This window comes from Mastigoproctus giganteus, chromosome 6 (assembly GCF_048544385.1).
Source record: "Mastigoproctus giganteus isolate SK-2022 chromosome 6, ASM4854438v1, whole genome shotgun sequence".
In the NCBI taxonomy this organism is placed as follows: domain Eukaryota; kingdom Metazoa; phylum Arthropoda; class Arachnida; order Uropygi; family Thelyphonidae; genus Mastigoproctus; species Mastigoproctus giganteus.
Genome location: NC_143580.1, coordinates 206,276,057 through 206,301,333, shown reverse-complemented (window position 1 = coordinate 206,301,333; position 25,277 = coordinate 206,276,057). Strand labels below are relative to the sequence as shown.

Genomic DNA, 25,277 nt, shown 5'->3' with positions numbered 1-25,277 from the left:
CCATTATATAAGACTATTGTTAGACCATGCTTGGAATACTGTGTTCAAGTATGGAGATGGCACCTAAAGAAAGACATTGTGCTTCTTGAAATGGTCCAAAGATGGGTAACTCGCCTGGTGAGTTCCGCAAAAGGGCGTCCATATGAGGAAAGACTTTGAATATGTGGGTTGCACAGCTTGGAAACTAGGCACCTTAGAGGATACTTCATTGAGGTGTTTAAGGCTCTGAGAGGCAAAAGTAAAATGAAGAGGACAAACTTTTCATGGTTATAAATGATTCTAGAACTAGGGGCCATAAATTCAAGTTACGGGGGGGGGGAGATGTTTAGACTGGATTGCAGGAAGTTTTATTTCAGCCAGCGAGTTATCAATTACTAGAATAAGTTACCTGCATGGGTGGCTGAGGCATACAGTTTGGGGAAATTCAAAGGTCAGCTGGATAGTTACTTATGGGAGGAGGGAAATGCATAGGTTGTCTATTTCCTTTTCTTTTATTATTTATTGATTATTTATTTTATTTAATTACTAATACTCACTGGAAATTACCCTCTCAATGTACTTACAGTTAAAACAGTACTTACTGACTCTCAGTAAGACAGAAGCTTAACCTGCTTATTTCTTTCAAATTTTATAGGAATTGATGAAAAGTCAGCAAAACATTGAATTCTGTCCTTATCTAAAAAAGTATCTATCAATTCACTCATTTCTGACATTCTATCAAACTCATTAAAAAATCCAATCTGACAGGTAACTGGGATCTAAAATAATGATTACACAGGCTGTTATGACCACACAAGTGTAATATGATCATAGTCCTTGTGCCACTAAACCTCCATAATGAAAACAAAATAAAATAATAAACATTAAATAGAGATATGACTGGAGCCAAAATTTATTCAACAAACAAAATTTTTTTCTTTTCACAGTATAATTTCAGAATTTTAATCTAAATCAGTGTCAAGTAGGTTTTTGGGTAGCAAGATCTGCTTTAATTTTTGTCAGAATATCAAGGGGTCCAATTATTTCCACTTAATTTGTGTATTGTACTGCCAATCTCAAAACTGCTATCAACAGATTATTTGATTAACTTGGTACTTATGTGAAATATCATTAATGTTTCTGTATGGTGACTACATGTAACTAATAAACAGGTGAAACAAATAAGACAGATTTCGCTGTGTTAAATTGACAAAATATGATTAAGTGCACTGTGTAAACAAAAGTATTCGGACACCCACAGATAGGTGCAAAAATGGGCTTTTAATTCAAAATCCTAATGAAGGACCTTTAGCCTGCATGACAGCCAACCCCTACCCTCCAATAATTTCTCTCAACTTCTGAAAAGTTGTTGGCAGGGAATGAGCCTCCATTCCTCCTGCAGGCAGCTCCCAGAGGTAGTTTGGAAGAGGGCTGTTTTGGCCACAGCCTAGTCTGATGCACCAGATTCATTCCACAAGTGTTCGGTACAGTTGAGTACTACGCAGTATAACTTTTCAAAATCACTATCCACAATCCAGTGCTCTATGAAGCTTGCAGAAGCTACCATTGTCATACTGATACTCACAGGGTCCATTTCTGTAGTATTGCCATAGTGTACATAAGGAAAATTCAAGAAAGGTAGGTCAATCCAAAACATCCAGTAGGCTGTGAACTTAATGAAATTGGGTACTAAACTAACAAAGTTTGAAACAATCCAATACATTACACGCTGTCAAAGCAAAACTCCATTGGTCGAGATGATACACTCCACCAGGAAGCATTCTCCATATGCGGACATGCCTATCAGAACAAAACATCATGTAGCAAGATTTGTTGCTCCATAGCACATTCTGCTATCTAAAGGTGCCTGCCTCCAAGCTGACAATGCTCCTGTTCATAAGGCTACTCTCAGTATTTTAGAGACCAAGGAACAACAACTTCAAGTGTGATTTTTCATCGGTGATAGTAATATTGAGCTTATACATAGTATTAATAATGGCCATATTAGCATTAGCATTAGTAGAGGCATTTGATGCAAGAAAGCAAGCTTATGCAGCATCAGCCAAAAAAAAAAAAAAAAAAAACCCACTTCCACTTCACCCCTCTGTTCGTTCAAAATACCTGTCCAGCTGAGCCTTAAACTTATTTAGGCTATCAACTTCCACGACAAGGGATGGAAGTCTGTTCCACCAACCAACCACCTGCTGGCTACAGGCAAATTTCCGCACGTCTATCCTACATCTGTTTTTCCTCAATTTGAATTTATGCCCTCTCAGGTGATTATTCTGAGCGAGAGGAAGAATCCCATCAGCATTGAGCATGCTCAAACCATTCAAGGCTTTATACACCTCTATCAGATCACCTCGCTGGTGCCTAGTCTCCAGACACTGTAATTTGTAAAACTTAAGCCTTTCTTCGTAAGAGCACCCCTTTGTTCCATTCACTAATCTTGTTGCCCTTCTCTGTACTCGTTCCAGCAGATCTACATCCTTCTTGAAATGAGGCTTCCAGACCTGTATACAGTACTCTAGGTGTGGCCTGACCATTGCCTTATACAAGGGAATAATCACCTCCTTATCCCTGCTGGAAAAATTCCTGTATATCATTGACAATACTTCATGAGCTACTCTTGCAGCCCGTCTGCACTGCTCAGAGAACTTCATATCTGCCTGCACAACCACCCCCAAGTCCCTTTCATTCTCTACCACTGTCAGTGTAGTACCACAGAGTTGATACGTTGCTCTGGGGTTGCTGTTTCCCATGTGTAGTACTTTACATTTGTCAATGTTAAACTTCATTTGCCACCTCTCAGCCCATCTGCTCAACCTTTCCAGATCCTGTTGTAGCAGCATAGTGTCAGTAGTGTCCTTGACAACCCTGGCAACCTTTGTATCATCTGCAAACTTGGACATTAAGCTTGATATACCATCATCAATATCATTTATAAATACAGAAAACAATAATGGACCCAACACTGAGCCCTGAGGGACTCCACTAATAACATTAGTCCACGATGAGCAGTGTCCATTGATTACCACTCTCTGTCTTCTCCCCCTCAACCACCCCTTTATCCATAGCAGCAATTTCCCTCCAATGTCACACTGCTCCAATTTGTGCAGCAGTCTTCCATGTGCAAGAGTATCAAAAGCCTTTCTAAGATCCAAGTATATAATATCAAAGTTATTCCCTGCATCCAGTTCCTTTGTGACTGCATCATAGTATCCAATCAAATTGGTCAGGCAAGACTTCCCCTTAACAAACCATGCTGTGTCTGAGCTTTAACTGAAGTCTTGTCTAAATGATCCTGCAGTCCTTCTTTAACTAGTGCCTCCATTAATTTTCCTGGAACAGAAGTTAAACTCAGGTCTATAATTACTTGTGTCAGCCTTTGATCCTCCTTTGTGAATTGGGGTCACATTTGCACATCTCCCGTCTGTGGGTACCTCCCCTGAGTCCAAGGAAGCTCTCATAATTATGGCTAAGGGTTTGCTTACTTCCTTTGCTGCCTCCTTTAATACACCTGGATAGATCCCGTCCACCCCAGGGTGCCTTTCTTGTGTTTATCTTCAACAATTTCTCCTCCACTTTACTCTCAGTTATTACAAGATTCTCTAGCTTACTGCTAGAGTTGAATACACCTCTGGCTTTCCCCTCGCTAAATAACTCCTCATGTGTGAATGTCGATGCAAAATATTCATTTAGTTTGTTAGCTACCTCAGCAGGATCATCAACAGTTGACCCATCGATATCAAGTGGACCAATCTGATTCATATCCTTCCTTCTAGAGTTTACATAAGTAAAGAACTCTTTGCTGTTTTTCTTTGCATCCCTTGCCAAATATTTCTCGTAATCTGCCTTCGCCTGCCTAACCTCCTTTGTAACTTGGTGCAAGGAAGCCTAAGTCTTCTGCTGCACCAGCAAAAAATAAAAAATAAATAAAATAAAATAAATAATTAATAAATGAAACGGAAATAGTTGTCATAAGGAAACAGTTGTACAATAGTTGGGCAGAAATTTTCTTTTAGCCAGTGGGTAGTTGATTGCTGGAACAAACTTCCATCTGTTGTTGTGGAAGTTGATAGCTTAAATAAATTCAAGGAGGAACCGAACTAACTTTTAGAAGGAATGGATGTGTGAAATGTTTTTTTTTTTTTTTTTGGTTGATATTAGATAAGCTTGCTTCCTTGCATCACATGCCTATTCTACTACTACTACTATATCACTGAACCTAAGGTTATGCAGTTCCCTTGGACCTAATTCATGTTTTCCCACATATCTGTGAGGCAAGAACTACCTCTTTAAAAGGGACAGTCAATAAATATTTACTCTTACCTAGAAATATTTGAGTTAAGGATGTGATATTGTGTACCCAAAGGTGTCTGTCTCCTAGCTGAAAATGCTCCTGTGCACAAGGCTGCTCTCACACAATATTTGAGTTAAGGATCTGATATTGTGTGCGCGTGCATGTGCATGCACACTCTACTAAGTCTCAAAGTTTTTCTAGATCACTAGTCAATACAGCTTCTCCAACATGCTGGAGTAGGCTGAGGCCTGAATAATAAAATTTCTTCATTTGCAAGGCAAAGCAGCATAACAAATCTGTGAGGAGATGAAAGCTGTATATAGGGAGGAGCACCCATCACATGAGACTGAAAAAGACAGTTCAGATGTAGGTAGAGCAGTACGCATGATGATCGAAGAGAAGGAAGACTTATCTCAGCCACAGATCCTTCCATTGTGGCTAAAGTGGAAATTTTATAGAAAATGACGTACAGAGTTAAGAAACTCAAGCATTATGTTTGCACCATGATGCAAGAGTTCCTCCCTACATATGTCTAAAATGGCAGCTTGAGGCTTCTGAGAGATTATTGACACCTCTTCAAAAAGCTTCACAGGAAAGAGTGTTTTATACAATTGTTCGAGTTTTGTAGAGAGAGAGAGAGAGAGAGAGAGAGAATGTTGATGATTTTGACTGAATTATGACAACAGATAAATATCTGGTCATCACTATGACAGAGACTATCAGGTTGAAGAGATGCAGGAAGCTATCCAAAGGTGTCTACCACCTAGCTGATAATGTTCCTGCTCACACAGTGAATTTTGCAATCATGCTAAAAATCTGTAGCATCCATCTTAAAATAATGGAGTCACTGGTTAAAGAAGCATTGCAGAATCATCTAGACAAGACTGTAGAAATAATTCAGACACAGAATGGGTTTGTTAAGAGGAAGTCTTGTCTGACCAATTTGATTGGATACTATGATGTGGTCACAAATGAACTGGATGCAAAAAATAATTTTGATATCATATACTTGGATGGCAGAGTTGTTAATAACAGTATGCTGCAACAGGATCTGCCCAGACACAATAGTTGGAAAAGTTGGGTAGATGGGCTGAGAAGTGGCAACTCAAGTTTAACATTGACAAATGCAAAGTACTGCATATGGGTAATACTAACCCCAGAGAAATGTACCAACTGGGCTGGGTGGTGTTACACTCAGGGTAGTGGAGAATGAAAGATACCTGGGGGTAATTGTGCAGTCAGATATGAAGTTTTCTGAGCAGTGCAGACAGGCTGCCAGAGTAGGTCATGGGGTCTTATCAATGATATTATGGAATTTTGCTAGCAGGTATAAGGTAGTAATTATCCCATTGTACAAGATATTGGTCAGGCCACACCTTGGGTACTGTGTATAGGTGTGGAAGCCTCATTTTAGGAAGGATATAGAGTTGCTAGAATGAGTACAGAGAAATGGGAACAAGACTGGTTAGGGGAACAAAGGCTGAAGTTCTGGAGACTATGCACCTGCAATCTGGTTGACGTGTATAAGGGCTTGAATGGATTGAGCAGGCTCAATACTGATGGGATTCTTCCTCTCACCGAGATTACAAAACCTGAGGGGACATAAACTGAAATTGAAGAAAGACTGTTGTCGAACAGATGTGAAATTTGCCTCTAGCTAGTGGGTAGTTGATTGCTGAAACAAACTTCCATCTGTCGCTGTGGAAGTTGATAGCTTAAATAAATTCAATGAAGAAGTGGGCAAACTTTTGGAGCAAATGGATGTGTGAAATGGGAAGGGTTTTTTTTTGGCTAATGCTGTATAAACTTGCTTTCTTGCATCATATGCCTTCACTAATGCTAATGGTAATCACATAACTCAAGGGATACCTTTGGGGGGGGGGTAATGTAATCACAGGGAGAAGTGCACCTCTACTATTATGTAAAAAATAGTGGACAAATGAGCACCACTTGCACAATGGCCTCAATAAAAATCTATGCTATATGCCTTTGTTACCTTAATTTTTATCACAGAAATACAAATAAACAACAAAACAGAAAACATCCTAAACTAATTTAAATTAATATTCTCATTCTGAGAATCAATATCACATACAGCTATTAATTTAATTAATTAATCATAAGTTAATTAATGTATCATAAAATAAATTAATCATCATTTATCCAAATTTAAATTTATTGTAATTTCTCTTAACTATAATATTTATTGAATTTTTCTTTTACTTTACTCAATTTTTCTAAGGTGATTAAATCACTCCTAAAACAAATTCAGTAAAACACTTAGTTGCAATTTGATTTTGTCTAATTCACTTTTTTTAAACTTACAGCAGGATGATATTCTCCTAGTGTATTTTCCCTGATGGCCAAGGCATCATTCAAGAGATTTGCAGCTTCTTTATATTTATTCTGATCCCTAAAAACATGACAAAACACAAAAAAACCTATTTAAAACAAAGATTCCCACCAAAAGATATTTTGAAACTTATCCTGAAATATTAATTAGCTAGAAATTTCAATTAGCTGTAAAATTCAAATTTTTAATCACTAATACATAACAAAGCAAAATTTAAACTTTTTTTTTAATAAATGCTTTTTTCACAATTCAACTTTAAATAAGGAATTTTTACAATCTAGAAAAAAAGAAAAGAGTAATAATATAAATGAAATTATTAAATTTTATCACAATGAGCATTGTGTATAATAATAAAAAATAAGAATGTATAATTATTATGCCTGTTAAAGGAAATATAAAAAACTTATAAAAGAAAGAATACTGATGTGAAATAAATATTAATCATCATTTATCCAAACTTTATTGGGCATACTGTTGACAATATGTTGGTAATTTGGGTCCTTATTATTCCTAAAAATTTATTAAGTTCACAAATCTTAAATTTGTTATATTTAATAATTGCAGTAGTTATTTTTCAAAAAATACATTTATTTGATTTCACACTTTTCTTTTTTTTGATTTGAAGCTGGTTTTAGTAATTTTATAATGGAGCCTCTAATGAAAAATTTTGCTTGAAATATTGTTATTAAGTCAAATATATATAAAAGAAAGATTTCGTAACAATACAACTTAAAAAAAAAAAAAACCCATTATGAGTAATGTTTTTTTTTTTTTGTAAACTTGTTTTCTTCTTTGCACAGAAGGCAGGATTGACTGCAAAGTATTTTCAACACCAGTTTTCAAAGGTTTATAAAATAGCTATTGATAAAAATATTTTCTTAAAATTTTGTTAGAAGATACATCCAGGAAAAGCACTGTACTGACATGATATCCTTTCTAAAAACAATAATAATAACAACCTTTTTTTTTTGTTTATCCAATGCACCAAGGGTGTTCCTATTATTCAAGGGTGAAAGGGGGATGCACTCTGCTCATATATTGTGTTTTGGGGGGGAAAAATTATATTTTCTTCCTTCAGTGTATATTCTATCTACTAACAAAAATTTAAGGTAATTTATCTACTAGAAACTGCAGTATAAATTTCAAATGCTAGTGTTTGAAATTCCTTGAATGCAAATAAGCACAGCCCTTTTTAACTGACCAAATGTTCTATCCTTGCACAGATGTTTTATTCTGGAAAGTTCCTCGCAAATAGAATATAACTCTTTCTGCAATCCCAAACAAAAAATGCAGACCCACAATCGTAGCAACATTTGGCACTTGGTTGTGAATTTTTCTGGCTCGTGTGATAATTAATAAAGAACTTCTCACTGAAATTTTGTGATTCCATAAAATTCATATAAAGGAAATACTGAAATACAAAGAAAGACTGAAGTGAAGTTTGGCACCAGTTTTCAAAAGTTTATAATATAGCTACCACCAGAGCTATTTTCTTAAAATTTTGTAAGAAGATCAAATATACATCCAGAAAAAATATACATCCAAATATACATCCAAAAAAAATTATTATGATGCTTACTTCTTTTTTATCGCATATGCAATGTGGTATTATCAATTTGATACCAGTTCTTCCAGTTTCCAGTGTAGTTTCCAACAGATGAATTTCCTAATTTTTGTTAGCATGCAATACAACATTAAAGGAAAAAAATAAAATAAAATATAGTCATTTTATCCCCCCCCCAAATACAGTAGCTCTTTCATCAGCAAGGGCATTTTATCCTTTAGGAATAGTTAAAAAGGGTTTATTAGCATTTCATAGTTGATCCTACATTTTTGCCATTTGTGTCATAATTAACGGAGAATGCTGAAATTTTAAATGGGAAAAATCAAAGAAAACACTTCTTGTTTATATTCCGGCATGACCATCAGGTCAGAGGATTTTATAATAAATCAATCAATACAAATGTTAATCGTATTTAGCAGTCACGGGCTTGAACCCCGGTGCACTCAAAGAGTGTGCTACTCCACTCGGGCTCCTGACCACACGGCTATGTCAGGCTGTTGACAGAGCAGAAATCACAGAGTGTTTGAAATTTGCTCTGGGTCAACTAGTAACCCCTCCTACCATCCTTAATGACATCCACAACTTTAATATTATTTATTTTGATTGTTATTATTTTTTGTCATTCACAAAGGCAAATTATACGAAAAATTATTCTAATTTATATTGGGGTTACTGAAAATTAGATTTTGGGAAAGCTTCCTGTTATGTAAAATTAAACTTTCTGTTTATAATCTGGGATGATCACATGGTCAGGTCAAGTTATAGAGAATACAAGAAACAGCATCATACTTATTTATTATGTATTTCAGATAGTTGTAATAATATTGTTTGTTTTTGTAAATTGCCATTACTCCTGTATATTACTTTTATTTGTTTTATAAAAATATAAAATATAAAATAATAATAAAATAATATATAAATATTATTTTATTATTATTTTATAAAATATATAAAAAATAATAATAACTTGGAGAGCACTTACATGGAACTCCAGAAAGCAGCAATACTGAACACCTGCAGGACAGTGAGAAAGTTCCTCGACCAACAATAATAACGTCAACCAGGCACAATCAACTATCCCATGCAATTGGTATCAGTACCCATCATGGGGCAGAAAAAAATCCCATAAAGGAGAAAAAGTTTATAATGATAATAACCTATTTAAAGTCAATTTCCTTATCTAAGGACTCATAAAAATGAAGCTGTCTCAAAGAGCACAGAATTCACAATATAAATATTTGAAAATTTGTCTAAGGTTTTTATGAACTGCATCATCAAGTCATGTTTTATATGAAGTGGAAATAACAGGACTTTTCTAGTGTAAGTTCAAATAAACTTTCACATTCAAAGTTTTTGGTGCTTACCATCACCAGGTTCTCTCTCTCCCTCTCTCTCTCTCTCTCTCTCTCTCTCTGCATGACCACTGCTTAGTCCAACATTCACCTTGTGTACTGCTGTCCCATTTGTACAAAAAAACATGGGAACTATGATGGGAACTCTGGATTGTTGGCACAGAAAAATCAGATACCTTGTGCAGTGGATTTATGACAAGGAATTTAAGGTCAAGATGTCTTTAAATTTGTTTAACTATTTAAGGATTGGAACTGTAAGTTAACCATAACAGATCATCAAGATATACACTATTCACACATACATTTTGTACACCACTATAAATAATTTTAATAAACAAGCACTACTTTACAAACCCTTTCTTGTTTACATGCTTAATGAGTCAGAACAAGTATTATAAATCGGTCTTTCTTTAACTGCTGACATCATATTATATGAGCAGTCTCTAATCCAGCCTCTTGTTTCCTGGCACCTCCCCGCCATGCTTCATTAGTCCCTATTTAATTTAATTGTTGAAAAGGCCATTCCACAATACCCCTATATTTCTTTCTTTGTTTCTATTTAAAGGAAGGTACAGAAGATAAAGGACGGTGAGAAAGATGTAGTAATGGTGAATTTGCACTAAACAATATCATAATATCTATGACCTTACAAACCTTTCACATAACTGATATTACAATCCTTATGTTTTTGAATAAATTGTATCGGAAAAAAAAAAATTCATAAACAACCATATAAATATGTTAAAGAATACCTGAATATGAACAATAAAATGATTGTGTGTGTGTGTGTGTGTGTGTTGCTTTTCAATAATGATTAAAAAATGTTATTCGCATTCAAAACACTGTATCACCTAATGCTGCATAAGCCAGAACATGTCACAAGGCACTTTGAACATCACATACTACAACATGACTTCACTCATGTTTATAGTGTAGCCAAGTTTCCATTGTTGTACATAAAACATTGCCAAGCATGATACACAGAAATATGTATTTCTATTTAGCTTCTATATAATGGTATTCATTCCAGTTTGGAATGTCATTTGGCATATACTTCTAGTTATAAAAGGGAGAGGAGAGGGATAATTCCTCAGTTTGAAGAAGTATCACAGAATAAACCATATGTAATTCTTTATCACCGAGCAGTTAGTAACACTACGGTAACAAATACAACTGTTCTCACTGAATCTTTTTTTTTATTTAGTTAAACAAATTAGGTCAAAATGTATGTCTGCAATTCTTAAATATTCTTTTAGCAGTGAATTTGCACTAAACAATATCATAATATCAAGAACTGAAAACGGGTGAAATAATGAGTACTTCAACCTGCATGGAGTGGGTATATATATATATATATTACACTAAAAAAAAAAAAAAAAATATATATATATATATATTTTTTTTTATGAAAACCCCAAACATGAGAAGTATTAGAACCTATAGTACATGATACCTTGCATTTCCTGGAGGTTGAGATAAACAAAAGAAGATATTTGTTGACATTAGATTTATACTTCTGTAGACTGAAATTTTCAGGAAATACACATGAAGGAAGGTTGTTCCAGAAAACAGCAGTTCAATAATTAAATGAGGAAGATGAAAAGTTGGTTCTGTGAGTTTGAAGATGGTTAGCAAACGGATATTGGCTGGTGGTGGCACACGTTCAGACTGTTTTGAAAGAGAGAGCGGGAATTATAGAAGCTAATTCAGAAGAACAGTGCCCATGGAAGTATCTATAGAAAAGGCATGCAGCAGAAACAGTACATCTTTGAGACAGCGAGTGGAGAGACTCTGTTAGACGGGAGTCATTAATTAACCTAACTGCCCTCTTCTGAATGGAATCTAGAAACCTGAGAGAAGTGTAGGAGCACCATATGTGTAGGAGCACCGTCCCATATATGGGAACAATATTCCTGGTAGGGCGGATTTGTGATTTGTACAGAATAAACAGCTATCTGAAAGAAAAGTAACACTGAGAGCGAAAGAGAAAACCAATTTTTTAGATGCAGAGGAAGCAATATTTGTAATATGCTTGTGCCAAGAGAGAGAGATTAGAAGTCAGGGTAATCCCCAAAAGAGATATATCATCTTGCCTATAAATCGGAGTGTCACCAAAGATAAGCATAGGAGCAGAAGAATCCTTTTTGAGAAATATAAGACAGGACTGAGTTTAGAAGGATTGAAATCAACCAAGTTGCCTTTGCCCCACTGGACAATTACCTGGAGATTGACATTTAAGGAATTGGTAGCGGATATACGAGACGTTAAAGCTGATTGACCGGGGCAAGGTTTCTCAAAATGGAAAGTGGAATGCAATGTGCTATCATCGGCAAACTATGGTTAGGATTTCCAGTCAGTGTAAGAGGTCATTAATATACAAGAGGAAAAGAGTGGGAGAAAGAAGTGAACCTTGGGGGACACCAGCAATAGTGGAGAAGTTAGAAGACAGAGAGCCATATACCATTACCCTCAGTGAGCAGTCAGAGAGAAAACTGGATAACCAATCACAAAAAACAGCTGGCAACCCATAAGATGGAAGCTTGTTTAGAAGACCTTTATGTCAAACACGATGAAAGCCTTTGAGATGTCTAGAGCAACTGCTTGTGTTTCATCAAACTTCTCCATTGATTTTGTCCATAAATGGGTAACATAAGCCAGAATATCACCAGTGGATCGACACTGATGGAATCCATACTGGTGATCATTGATCAGACAGAAGGTTTCTAGATAGTTTAAAAGTTGCAGTTAATTGATTTCTCCATTACTTTAGAAAGAGTAGAAGTAATTGCAAGTGGGACGATAATTGGATGGGAGGGATTTGTCACCCTCTTTAGGAATTGACTGGATATGAGCAAATTTCCAAGCAGAAGGAAAAACCTTTGGAATAAGAAAGTGAAAAAAGGCGGCAAAGAACAGGAGTAAGTTCAGGAGTGCAGGTTTTGAGAACAAGTGGAGAAATACCATCAGGACCTGGAACTTTCTTAGCATCAAGATTTGTCAAAATCCTTCTGACAACCTTTTGACAGAAGACCATGGGAGACATTGAATGGGGTAATCATGCTGGTAATAGTGGGAGGTGTTTTATCAAGATCATTAATACATTAATACCAAGAGCATCCCATTTTTATTCCATGAGTTGGAATAAAAATGGGATGCTAGCAGGTCAGTGTTATCCTTGGCTGAAGTGACAATAGAGCCACCTGGTTTTGATAGAGGTGAGAGCAGAGATGGGCAAAAGTTGCGAGCAAATAGCTTTGGCAAGAGACCAGAATTTTTGGCTACCATTAGAGCAAGAAGAAGTTTTCTACTCTTAGCCTGTTCAAAATCTAGTTTGGACTGATTAATAACTGTTTTACAATTGTTGCGAGCTTTGGTGTAGACAAAAAGTGAAACTGAAGAATTGGAAACAAGCCAATTACAATATGCAAAATTTTTCTCTTGAACAGCCTTAGCACATTTATTGGAAAACCAAGGTTTAGATTTACACCGAAATTGAGAGTCTTCTAGATGAACAGAAAACTCACTACACTATCATTATGGGGGACTTCAATGCTAAGGTTGGAAAGGGACAAAACAGAGCAGAAAGGGGAACTATAGGAAATTTTGGAATTGGTGAAAGAAATGAAAGAGGTGAAAGACTTGTGGAATTTGAAGAATCTCAAGGAATGTCAGTAATGAACACTTTTTTCAAGAAAAGGGTGAACAGAAAGTGGACATGGAAGAGCCCAAATGGATTAACAACTAATGAAATCGACTTCATTCTCACTAACAGAAGTTATATTGTGAATGATGTTACTGTCCTGAACAAGGTAATTGTTGGAAGTGATCACAGAATGGCAAGATGCACACTTGATATAGAATGTAAGAAAAGAAAGGAAAAAACTGACTCGAGTAAATAATACGAAGGTCTTTGAGATAACAGAAGAGGAGAAAAAGCAGTATGTACTGGAACTTAAGAACAAGTTTGAGCTTCTGCAGACTGTTCAGGACCAAGATATCGACGAGGAATATTACAACTTTCTGAAAGTGATAAAGCCCAAGAAACCTATAGGTAAAAAGAAATCTAAAGAAGGAAAAAATCAGTCAAGAAACACTTCTCATGATGAACCAAATACAACAATTGAAGAGCAAGAAAAACACTGACAGGGAGAAAATTTGAGTATACTGAGTTATGCAAAGCCATTAGAAAGAGACTCAGAGAGGACATAAGAAGATTTAACACAAGAAAAGTAGAACAAGCATTAAGGGAAAACAAAGGATTTAAATCAGCAGCCATGAGCAGTAACACAGAAAGACAAAGGATACTGAAACTGAAGAATAGCGATGGTGTACTTGTGAATAGCAAGAGAAGGAATAATTCAAATAGTAGAAGACTACTATAAAGAGTTATACAAGGAGCGAGGGAATGATGCCAGCAGTGGGGAAGATGGATCGCAAATTAGTAACACACAACATACCTGATATCCTTCCTGATGAGGTAGAACACACATTGAATAAAATGAAGAATCAGAAAGCTCTGGGGGATGAAGTTACTGTAGACTTGTTAAAATGATGAAAGATGAAGTTACTGTAGACTTGTTAAAATTGGGAGGAAGAGACATGACACAAAAACTGGCAAGACTTCACAAAATACATTAGAAAAGGTGTGGAATAATGCAATCATAGTTTTGCTACATAAGAAAGGAGATAAATCAGAAACTGGAAATTATAGAACAATTAGCTTGTTATCCCACATCTACAAGTTGTTCACAAGGGTCATTACTAACAGATTAGAAAGAAAGAGGTAGAGAGATTTTAAGCCAGAGTAGATCGAAAAGAGGAGATTCCAAATTACCAAGTCTCTGACAGGGAATATCAGAATGGACATATGCACAAGTACAACCTTTGAGGCGAAAGGAATCGTACAGCGAATAATTTGGGCAACTGAGATGAGCAGTGGTTGAATCAATCGATAACTGAGATTCTGTCAGAAAAAGTATATGGGGTTTGGCAGAGACTGTAAGTGGAAATGGACATCACAGATTAGAACTGAGACCACGTATATTTGTGAAATGAACTAGGAAGTGTTTGGAAGGTTTAGATCTTTTCGCAGATAAGTTTGCTCTATTAGTTTGACAATTCGTGGTGTATTCAATAGTAAGAAAAGGTGGGGGGGGGCATGCTGTATGAAGTAATGAAATTTTTGCACATGGTAAGAATCTACCCAGATCTTTGATGTGGGTAGATTCTTATAATGTGCAAAAATACAAGGCCAAACATGGCCTCGACAATGCTCCACGCATACACACTACTCAGACTCCCTCCAGTCACTATCTGGCAAAATAGAAGCAGCAATATGATACAGTAGCTTATATGGAAGCCTCCTAAAGAGTTACCAATAGGTTCGGTCCAGTGTACTAACTAGCGGCCAGCCTGCAAACACCATTTTAGAGCTGCACCCTTGAAATGTAAGGAAGTTTGGACCTCACCATGGTGTTCATCATAACCTCAAAAGACATCAATCATACTGCATAATGGAAGATATGGGTGAGGGTTGACCAGAACTTAGGTCTGGAGACTAAACATGAGTTCCACCACCTCAAGCTTCCAATAAGCAAAGTGGTGGTATTGCACTGGTTGATGAGAGTCATCTACCATCTGGTATTACCTGGTAACACAGAGGGGAACATTCCTCCATGTGGTGTGGGTGCCACACCTCGACCCCTGCTTACATTTGTTCACACCTGGGTGGTCACCTATGTCTTTTATTTCTTAAAGTAACCATCATATTCTTTAATTTCTTAAAAATCTGCAGTTCTTTAAGAAATTAAAGATAAATTACACTCCATGCAAGTTAAATGCTCATTATTTCACTAATTTCCAGTCTGCAATTTGGCCCAGGCACAACAGAAGGGACTAAATACTGAAAGCTATGTGGATTAATTCAAGACAATATAAAGTTGCTGTTGGGGGGAGGATACATGTGTTTATCTGATGTTATGGGTCAAAGTTACACTTGTGCACATTAAGAATTCTTGTATGAGGCCTCAAAAGCCAAAGAGAGGACAAATACAAAGAACTACAGAAAATCTTTAAAGTGGTCACAGAAGTCCCAAATGTATATATTTGGAAAATGTGCAAAGGGCAACGATGTTATAAATGAACAGGATGTTAATATGGGGGAAATAAACATACATAATTTCAAAGGATATGTCACAGTAGTAAACAACATAAGACCACTTGTGTACAGAAACATTAGGAGTATTGTCAATAAAACGGGCAAGTTTGAACCCCTAGTTTGGTTAAATAACACTGACATAACAGGGCTAATAGAAACTTGGTGTAACCCAGAAAGAGAACAATAACTTTCACTATGGCATGTATAACATATTTAGCAAAGAAAGGCAAATAGGAAGGTTAGATGGTAGTAGTGGTGAGGGAGGATATTGTGCTTCTTATCAAAACAGCTTGGGTGCAACAAAAGAATTCCAGGCTCTGAACTTAGGCACATTAACATAGTCTATATGGTGTCAGATAAACTGGAAGAAAAGGGAAAAGAGTATGGATATGATATAAAATTAGAATTTTGAAAAGGTATTACAAGAGCCTCCATATGCAGACAAAATGGGTAAACATGTGAGTGGCTTCTTATGGGAGATTACCAGTATCTATAAAGATCATTTATTTATTTCAATTTGCCCCTCACTGATTAGAGCAAGTGGGAGGGGAACTCACGATGGAGGACAATTTTTAAATAATTTACACAACTGTTAATTTATATCAAGATTTTGAGGAAAGAACTAGAGAAAGAAAAATCTAGATCTAGTAATCACACATTATCTGCACAGCATCACAGGACTGGAGAACAGGAGCCCTTAAATGGGTGATGAAGAAAGACAATGCAGTTGTTAAAGGTAAAGAAACAGGTTTTGATTTCAGGAAAAGGGACAATGATAGTAGGACAAATAAAGGGAATTGTGGAATACCTTTAAAGAAGTACTTGGAGAAGTCACAAATGCACAGTAAGAAAATATAGCAAAAGGAGGATCCCTATGTGGTTGAATATGGAAATGGCCAATTTAATAGAACAGATAAAGATGGCCCAGATGAATTATAGGGAAATGAAAATTACTGATAACTGTATAATAGCTATAAGTTAATCTGTAACAGTACTGCAAAAAGGGTTATGCTAGCAAAGACTAATTATGAGAAATCACTGGAGAGTAAAAAACAGGGATAAGGTGTTTCATGCATATGAATACAAAGAAAAAAAGAACAAATCAGATTGGACCACAATGTAATGGATAAAGAAAAATCATAAATAACTCAGCTGATGTTACTGATGAATTTAACAGGTAATTTGCATCAATCTTTACAGATGAAGGAATCTTTGCAAAGAAGAGAATCTGTACAAAGAGATAAAAAACTTTTGAAATCTAAAAGTAAGTAAGGTTCCCAGTGTTGATGGAAATATATCCCATAATTTTAACAGAGATGACATCATATTATTAAGATTAATTATGATGGCAACACTAGATTCAGGGGTAAGTACCTTTGGATTGAAGAAGTGCAAATGATTAACCAATCCATAAAGGCAGTTCTAAGAGCAAAGCTGGTAACTATGGACAAGTCAGTTTAATTCCAGCAGTATGAAAAATCATGGAAACAATGATTAAAAATGCAATACACTGGAATATAGATAGATGTGGTATTCTGAAGGAAAACAGAATAGTTCTGTAAAGAGAAAATCTTGTTTAACTAATATGATTAGCTATTTTGAAAGAGCCACTCATGAGTTGAACACAGGAAGTAGTTTTGACACTGTTTTTTTGGACTTTAGCAAAGCATTTAATTATTATTTATTATTTGGGGTTTTTTTAGGAGCTTTTTTATTTTTTTAGAGCCAAGTCTTGTTTCTATATTTTATTTAAAAAGTGAACTTAATGAATGAAAAATAAAAAATGAATAAAAAGTCACTTCAGCGTAAGCTAACATATGTTGTTGTTTTGGTTTTTAGGAGCATTAGCAACTAAGGCCATATTGCTCCGGGGATATGCGATGGTCATTCCCCATCCTTTCCACATCCGCCGTATTTTGTGGTCACGGGCTCAAACCCCGGTCTAATCAAGAAGCGTGTGCTATGCACTGCTGCTCCTGCCCACCTGGCTACAGAGGCACCAAGCATTTAATTGTCCCACAGGAGACAATTTTTACTGCTGTCTAATAACCAACAATGTTACTGTATCAACTGTAACATTATTGGTTATTAGAAAGATATCAAGGGAAAGAACCTTGGAAGATTCAAAGGACAGGTGAAGAACAGGAGGCAGAGGATTGCAATTAATGGTAACTCTTCAGGTGGAGCTAGTGTTAAAGGTGAAGTCCTTCAAGTGTCAGTGCTGGGACTGTTGTTATCTCTGATTTTCTTAATGATATTGATGTGAATACATATAACACTGGAGGGATGTCAAAATTTGAAGACAAGATCAAGAGAGTGGTTAATGACCAGCAAATCCTTCAGAATGACTTGGATAGGTTTTAAGAATGGTCACAAAAGTGGCAGTTATACTTTAATGCTGCCAAAATGCAAGGTTTTTAGACTTTGGAAAAAAAATATTTCATTAGGAGTTGAGCTAGAGAGAGAGAGAGAGAGAGTAAATGAGGAGAGATATCAGGGAGTAGTGATCCATGCAGAAAAGCAGCTCTCCATGCAGAAGACAGGTGGCAAGCAGGACCCATGTTATTCTTTTGAAGATTTATTAAAAATTTATCAGTCATGGAGAGAGGGAATTTCACTGTACAAGACAATTGTAAGACCACACTTGGAATATTATGCCCAAGTAAAAAAATAAAATAAAAAACATCAAGCTTCTTGAAAAGGTTAAAACACAGGCATCATGCTTGGTGAAATCAGCAAGGGATGCCAATAATTGGAAAGACTTTGCATATGCAGGCTACACAGCTTGGAAACTGTATAAGACAATCTCTTTTGAACACTCACACACACACACACACACACTCTCTCTCTCTCTCTCTCTCTCTCTCTCTCTCTCTCTCTCTCTCTCTCTCTCTCTCTCTCTCTCTCCACCAAGAAGGTGATTATAATTATCCATCCAAAGAGGATTTATATGGCAAATGGGAGGATCAGGATATTCTGAACAAGCATCAAGCACACAAGAAACAGCAGCACCAGCAAATAAATCAGAACAGCACCAGCAAATAAATCAGAACAGCACCAGCAAATAAATCAGGAGGAGCTGACCAAACAGAGCACTGCTGTTAACGGTAAAGAAGGTGCTGGAGAAGGAGAAACAGAAGAGGCAAAAGAAAAAAAAAGAAAGGACCTAACATGTGCAAGCGTCAGCTTTTCATTTCTGATGATAATGTTATGGTTGCCTTGCTGGAAGTTTAATGTAGCAGTATATATACCCTGTATTTTCACCTTCATTCAATTTACTCTCCCGTCTCAGAGCCTCTTCCAAGGTGGCTCTGAGATGGGAAAGTAAACTGAATGAGGGTGGAAATTTCAGTTATAAATGATACCAGAACTGGGGAACAAATTAAAATTATGGGAAAAGAAGTGCAGGGAGTTTTATTTTAGCCAGCAAGCTGTATTGGAATAAATTAGCCCCACTGTTAGTTAAGGCTGACAAGTTGGAAAAATTCAAAGCTCAGCTGGATCTGCACCCATATGGAGTGAAAAATGCTCCCTTGCACCTAATTTTCTTTTTTGGCTGATACAAAAGCCCAAGGCTTCCTTGAATTGTATAACATGGGTAAGGAACTTGACCTGATGAACTTCAAAAAAAGGGATGATTATCAGGTACCAGTTGAAGAGTGGCAGTATTACAGACACTGTGAATCTTGTGGATTGTACACAGAATATTGTAGTTAAGGTGTTCCAAGAGTGACATACAGTAGATTGAGCAGAAGCAGTCATTGGCCTAACAGCAAAAGCCTATGCAAGGCAACAAATGGAAAACAGTGGACAGCAGACCATGGACCTTAGCCAGACAGGGTTGCATTAAGGTTTTCATAGGCCCTGGGCACTCTTGTATTCAACTCCCCACCTTGGCCCAATGTACCACTAGGACAGACAGGCAGATATTTCAAAAACTGTCCTATTGACCTCTATGGACCTCAAAACGTGCATATCCATTAAAAACCGAAAGTCAAACATTTCCGATTCCTTAGTTCTTACGCGTCTTTTCCTCCTCATATTTTAATATGGGAAGTGGTAAGATGGGGAATAACGCAAAACAAAAAAAGAATAATTAGCATTAGTAAAGGCATAGGATGCAAGAAAGCAAGATTAAGCAGCATCAGCCAAAAAAAAAAAAAAAAAAACCTCCACTTCACCCCTCCGTTCATTCGAAATACCTGTCCACCTGAGCCTTAAATATATTTAGGCTATCAACTTCCACAAAAAGGGATGGAAGTTTGTTCCACCAACCAACTATCCGCTGGCTAAAGGCAAATTTCTGCACATCTATCCTATATCTGTCTTTCTTCAATTTGAATTTATGCCCTCTCAGGTGATTATTCTGAGCAAGAGGAAGAATCCCATCAGCATTGAGCATGCTCAAACCATTCAAGGCTTTACACCTCTATCAGATCACCTCGCCAATGCCTAGTCTCCAGACACTGTTATTTACAAAACTTAAGCCTTTCTTCGTAAGAGCAACCCTTTGTTCCATTCACTAATCTTGTTGCCCTTCTCTGTACTAATTCCAGCAGCTCTACATCCTTCTTGAAATGAGGCCTCCAGACCTGTATACAGTACTCAAGGTGTGGCCTGACCATTGCCTTTTACAAGGGAATAATCACCTCCTTATCCCTGCTAGAAAAATTCCTGTATATTATTGACAAGACACCATGAGCTACTCTTGCAGCCCGTCTACACTGCTCAGAGAACTTCATATCTGCCTGCACAATTACCCCCAGGTCCTTTTCATTCTCTACCACTGTCAGTGCAGTACATTGATACATTGCTCTGGGATTGCTGTTTCCCATATGTAGTACTTTACATTTGTCAATGTTAAACTTCATTTGCCACCTCTCAGCCCATTGGCTCAACCTTTCCAGATCCTGTTGCAGCAGCATAGCATCAGTAGTGTCCTTAACAACCCTGCCAACCTTTGTATCGTCTGCCAACTAGGACATTAAACTTGATATACCATCATCAATATTATTTATAAATACAGAAAACAATAATGGACCCAACACTTAACCCTGAGGGACTCCACTAATAACATTAGTCCACGATGAGCAGTGTTTATTGATTACCACTATCTGTCTTCTACCCCTCAACCACCCCTTTATCCATAGCAGCATTTTTGCCTCCAATGCCACACTGCTCCAATTTGTGCAGCAGTCTTCCATGTGCAACAGTATCAAAAGCCTTTCTAAGATCCAAGTATACAATATCAAAGTTATTCCCTGCATCCAGTTCTTTTGTGACTGCATCATAGTATCCAATCAAATTGGTCAGGCAAGACTTCACCTTAACAAAACCATGCTGTGTCCGAGCTATAACTGAAGTCTTGTCTAGATGATCCCGCAGTGCTTCTTTAACCAGTGCCTCCATTAAAGAAGCACTACAGGATCATCTAGACAAGACTTCAGTGCTTCTTTAACCAGTGCCTCCATTAATTTTCCTGGAATAGAAGTTAAACTCACAGGTCTACAATTACTTGTGTCAGCCTTTGATCCTCCTTTGTGAATTGGGGTCACATTTGCACATCTCCAGTCTATGGGTACCTCCCCTGAGTCCAAGGAAGCTCTCATAATTATGGCTAAGGATATGCTTACTTCCTTTGCTGCCTCCTTTAATACACCTGGATAGATCCCGTCCACCACCGGGTGCCTTTCTTGTGTTTATCTTCAACAATCTCTCCTCCACTTTACTCTCAGTTATTACAAGATTATCTAGCTTACTGCCAGAGTTGAATACACCTCTGGCATTCCCCTCGCTGAATAATTCCTCATGTATGAATGTCGATGCAAAATATTCATTTTGTTTGTTAGCTACCTGAGCAGGATCATCAACAGTTGAACCATCGATATCAAGTGGACCAATCTGATTCATCCCCTTCCTTCTAGAGTTCACATAAGTAAAGAATTCTTTGCTGTTTTTCTTTGCATCCCTTGCCAATGATTTCTCGTAATCTGCCTTCATCTGCCTAACCTCCTGTGTAACTTGGTTACAGATCAACTTATATCTATCATAGGCTTCTGTGTCACGTGTTAATTTATGTATCCTATGCATTTTTCATCTCTGCCATATGTCTGATTAGTTCATCAGACATCCATTTAGGCCTAAACCTTGAACAATATTTCTTAGTTGGTATGTAAAACCTAGTAGCTTCCAAGATAAGTTCTTTGAATGTTTACCATTTTGAATTTGCTGTTGTAACATCATCAGTTGGTCCCACTGTATAGAGTTTAAATACTGTCTCAGACCATCATAGTCGCCTTTACGAAAGCAATAACCTTTCCCTTTACCCCTGATGGTAGTTACCTCTTTGAGTAAATCCCACTTCAACATACTGTGATCACTGCCACCTAATGGTTCCTGTATCTGCAGATTCTTAATACATGAAGAATCACTACTGATAATCAAATCCAGAGTATTACTCTCTCTAGTTGCCTCCTGAACATGCTGATGTAGAAAACAATCATCCAATACATCCACAAAAGCCTTGCTAGTGTGCGAGTGACCAACCCACAATTCCAGTCAATATCTGGGAAATTAAAATTTCCCCATTATAAGACTCTCTGATTTACTGGTCCACTCTATTTTCCTGTACAGTTTCTTATTATACTCATCAGAGTCATTAGGCCTAGAGCGCACTCCTACTCTCAATTTTGATCTCCCAATGCTTATGTCACACCAAACTGACTCGACACTGCACTGTCCAGCGATGTCGACTGGCTTCACTTCCTTGGGTTTTATGTGTTTCTTAACTAATAGCATAACCCCTCCTCCCTTCCTATCCTGTCTATCTTTTCTGTAGATGTTGTACTCCCCAAATTCCAGTTCTGCATTCCTTATATCTGTGTGACACCACGTCTCTGATATCCAAACAATATCCGCCTTTGATGCTTTGAACAATACCTCAAATTCATCAAATTTATTTACCAAACTCCTAGCATTGGTGTACACGCAAGTATACATGCACCTGTTTCTATTCTTAGCTACCCAAACACAACCCATGAATAATGTGTTGTAGATGAGAAAATTGCACGATTTAAAAAAATTCATGCTTGAAATTATTAATGTAATTTAATTATGTATGCTGGTGATTTTTGAATTTTTGAAAAATTGGCGAGCACACCACGCCGATCTGAATTGGCACGGACCTGAACCGATTGGATCATCCGACCGCTTCGGGTCGGATGTACTGTGTGGCGCATTATGGCATTGGCTGTGTTCTGGGATTATAATCAAAGGGATCAACTGTAGCCGGACAACAATTAAAAGTCAATCACATTATTATACGTTACCAAAACTTGATAAAATATGTTGTTGTTATTTGGTTTTTAGGAGCATTAGCAACTAAGGCCATATTGCTCCGGGGATATGCGGTAGTCATTCCCTGACCTTTCTGCATCCTCCGTATTTGGTGGTCACGGGCTTGAACCCTGGTCTAATCAAGAAGCGTGTGCTACGCACTGCAGCCTGATAAAAAAGGTAAGTAACTAAGTAAAGTAGTAACGCTGAATGCAGTAGTACAATAACTTATTTTATATATTAATATAAATGCCATTAAATTGGAATAATGAATATACTTGCCAGTTATGGTTTACCTCTTCTTTTATTATCACAGAATCTTTAGTATACAGCACAAGTCTAATCAAATGTCAAAGAAAAATACTGTGTGTATAGAGCTACTCATCCTTAACATGAATCTGCTTGTAGTTTTCCATTTTCAAGAAGTGAATTATTAAATATTTATATGACCATTACAAACTGTTGGCAATTGTTCATAACGGTGCGATCAGTAGTAGGCCTCCGTAGCCGAGTGGTCAGAGCGGGAGTAGCACCTGGCACCCGGTCTACTCAAAGAGCATGTGCTACTGCACATGCTCTTTGAGTAGACCGGGGTTCAAGCCCCTGACTGCTGAATATGGTCGATCTGCCAACCCGCACTGGACCAACGTGGCAGATTATGGTCCATTTCCCTCAGCATGAATTGTTGAGGTGTCCATCCTGCAGTGGGTTGATAATGGCTGCAGTTTACCTTTTTTTACCTTCATCAATATCATTAACAAATACAGAAAGCAACAATGGTCCAAGCACTGAAGCCTTGGGGACTCTAATAATAGCATTAGTCCAAGAAGGGCAGTGTCCATTAATAACCACTCTCTGGCTTATCCCACTGAACTATCCCTTTATCCAGATCAGTAGCTTGCCCTTAATGTCATATTGCTCTTAATATCAAACATGATTCCTTGTACAGATCTCTAAAATATGAATTTGTAGCTACAACACTGAGGATAAGATAGTGGACGAATGCACACATTCAAGAACATTTTTGAGAATGTACATATGATTAAAAAAATAAAATTTTTTTTAATATTTTTGTAGTCCTAGGAGCGTAGAGTCGGTGAAGCAGTATTCACTGCTTATTTTGATCATTGTCTTGTTTATACAGAGCCAAGGATGTCTACGGAAAGTTGAACAGATCCACTGCAGATATAATAACAGTCTGCTAATGTAAGATGGATCTTAGTATATAGAAAGATGGATCTTAGTATATAGAAAGCTGTCTATTTACTTCTGGATGAATCCCTAATAATGCTGATTCTAAGCAATTCATAATTCAAGCTGTATCAAAAAACAGTATCACAAATTCAAATCAACTTTATAATCAACTGATCCACTGCAGATATAATAACAGTCTGCTAATGTAAGATGGATCTTAGTATACAGAAAGCTGTCTATTTACTTCTGGATGAATCCCTAATAATGCTGATTCTAAGCAATTCATAATTCAAGCTGTATCAAAAAACAGTATCACAAATTCAAATCAACTTTATAATCAACTGATCCACTGCAGATATAATAACAGTCTGCTAATGTAAGATGGATCTTAGTATACAGAAAGCTGTCTATTTACTTCTGGATGAATCCCTAATAATGCTGATTCTAAGCAATTCATAATTCAAGCTGTATCAAAAAACAGTATCACAAATTCAAATCAACTTTATAATCAATTAAAATAAATTAAAACAGACAATCTGCTTGCTTAAGTTACACAACAAATAACAAAATTACAGTAAACATAAATTTAGTAAACCTACCTATAAACAAGAGCCAAGATGTTCAACATAGTTGCAACATCAGGATGATCACGACCACTGGTTTTCTCTAAGTCCTCCAGCGCTTGCTTACACAATGGAACTGCTACTTCATATCTCCCTTGTGATGCATACTGAATTACTAAGTTATGCAAAGTTCTTAATCTAGCAGGAATTTCATAACCAGCATTTGCTGCTGCTGCCATTTGTCCTGGTGGGGTTGGGGAAAAAGCTGTAAAGAATTTTTTTTTTTCTTTTTTTTTTACATAAAGGACATTTGTAAGCCAATCACTTTACTATCACTGCCATTTAATAATAAAATATCATAACATTTATCTTTCTAAGTATCAAACTAATTTTGAACAGCTGAAAGCAACTTTTGAAAATGCAAAATGTTTAAACCGATGCCAGTATTGTTTCATTATTATTATTTTATTTTTTTTT

The 25,277-nt window shown here is 36.7% G+C and overlaps 1 protein-coding gene across 2 annotated transcripts in view; it reads right to left on the bottom strand.

Moving 5' to 3' along the window:
* The window catches only part of LOC150084902 (kinesin light chain-like), a 172,916-nt gene that overhangs the window by 76,842 nt on the left and 70,797 nt on the right, over nt 1–25,277 (bottom strand). For both annotated transcript variants that reach the window (XM_090376696.1, XM_090376697.1), the window contains exons 5-6: nt 24,837–25,065; nt 6,608–6,695 (exon numbers count right to left, since the gene is read on the bottom strand). In XM_090376696.1, coding sequence (XP_090232822.1) covers nt 6,608–6,695; nt 24,837–25,065 — 317 coding nt within the window. The remainder of the gene's footprint in view (nt 1–6,607; nt 6,696–24,836; nt 25,066–25,277) is intronic.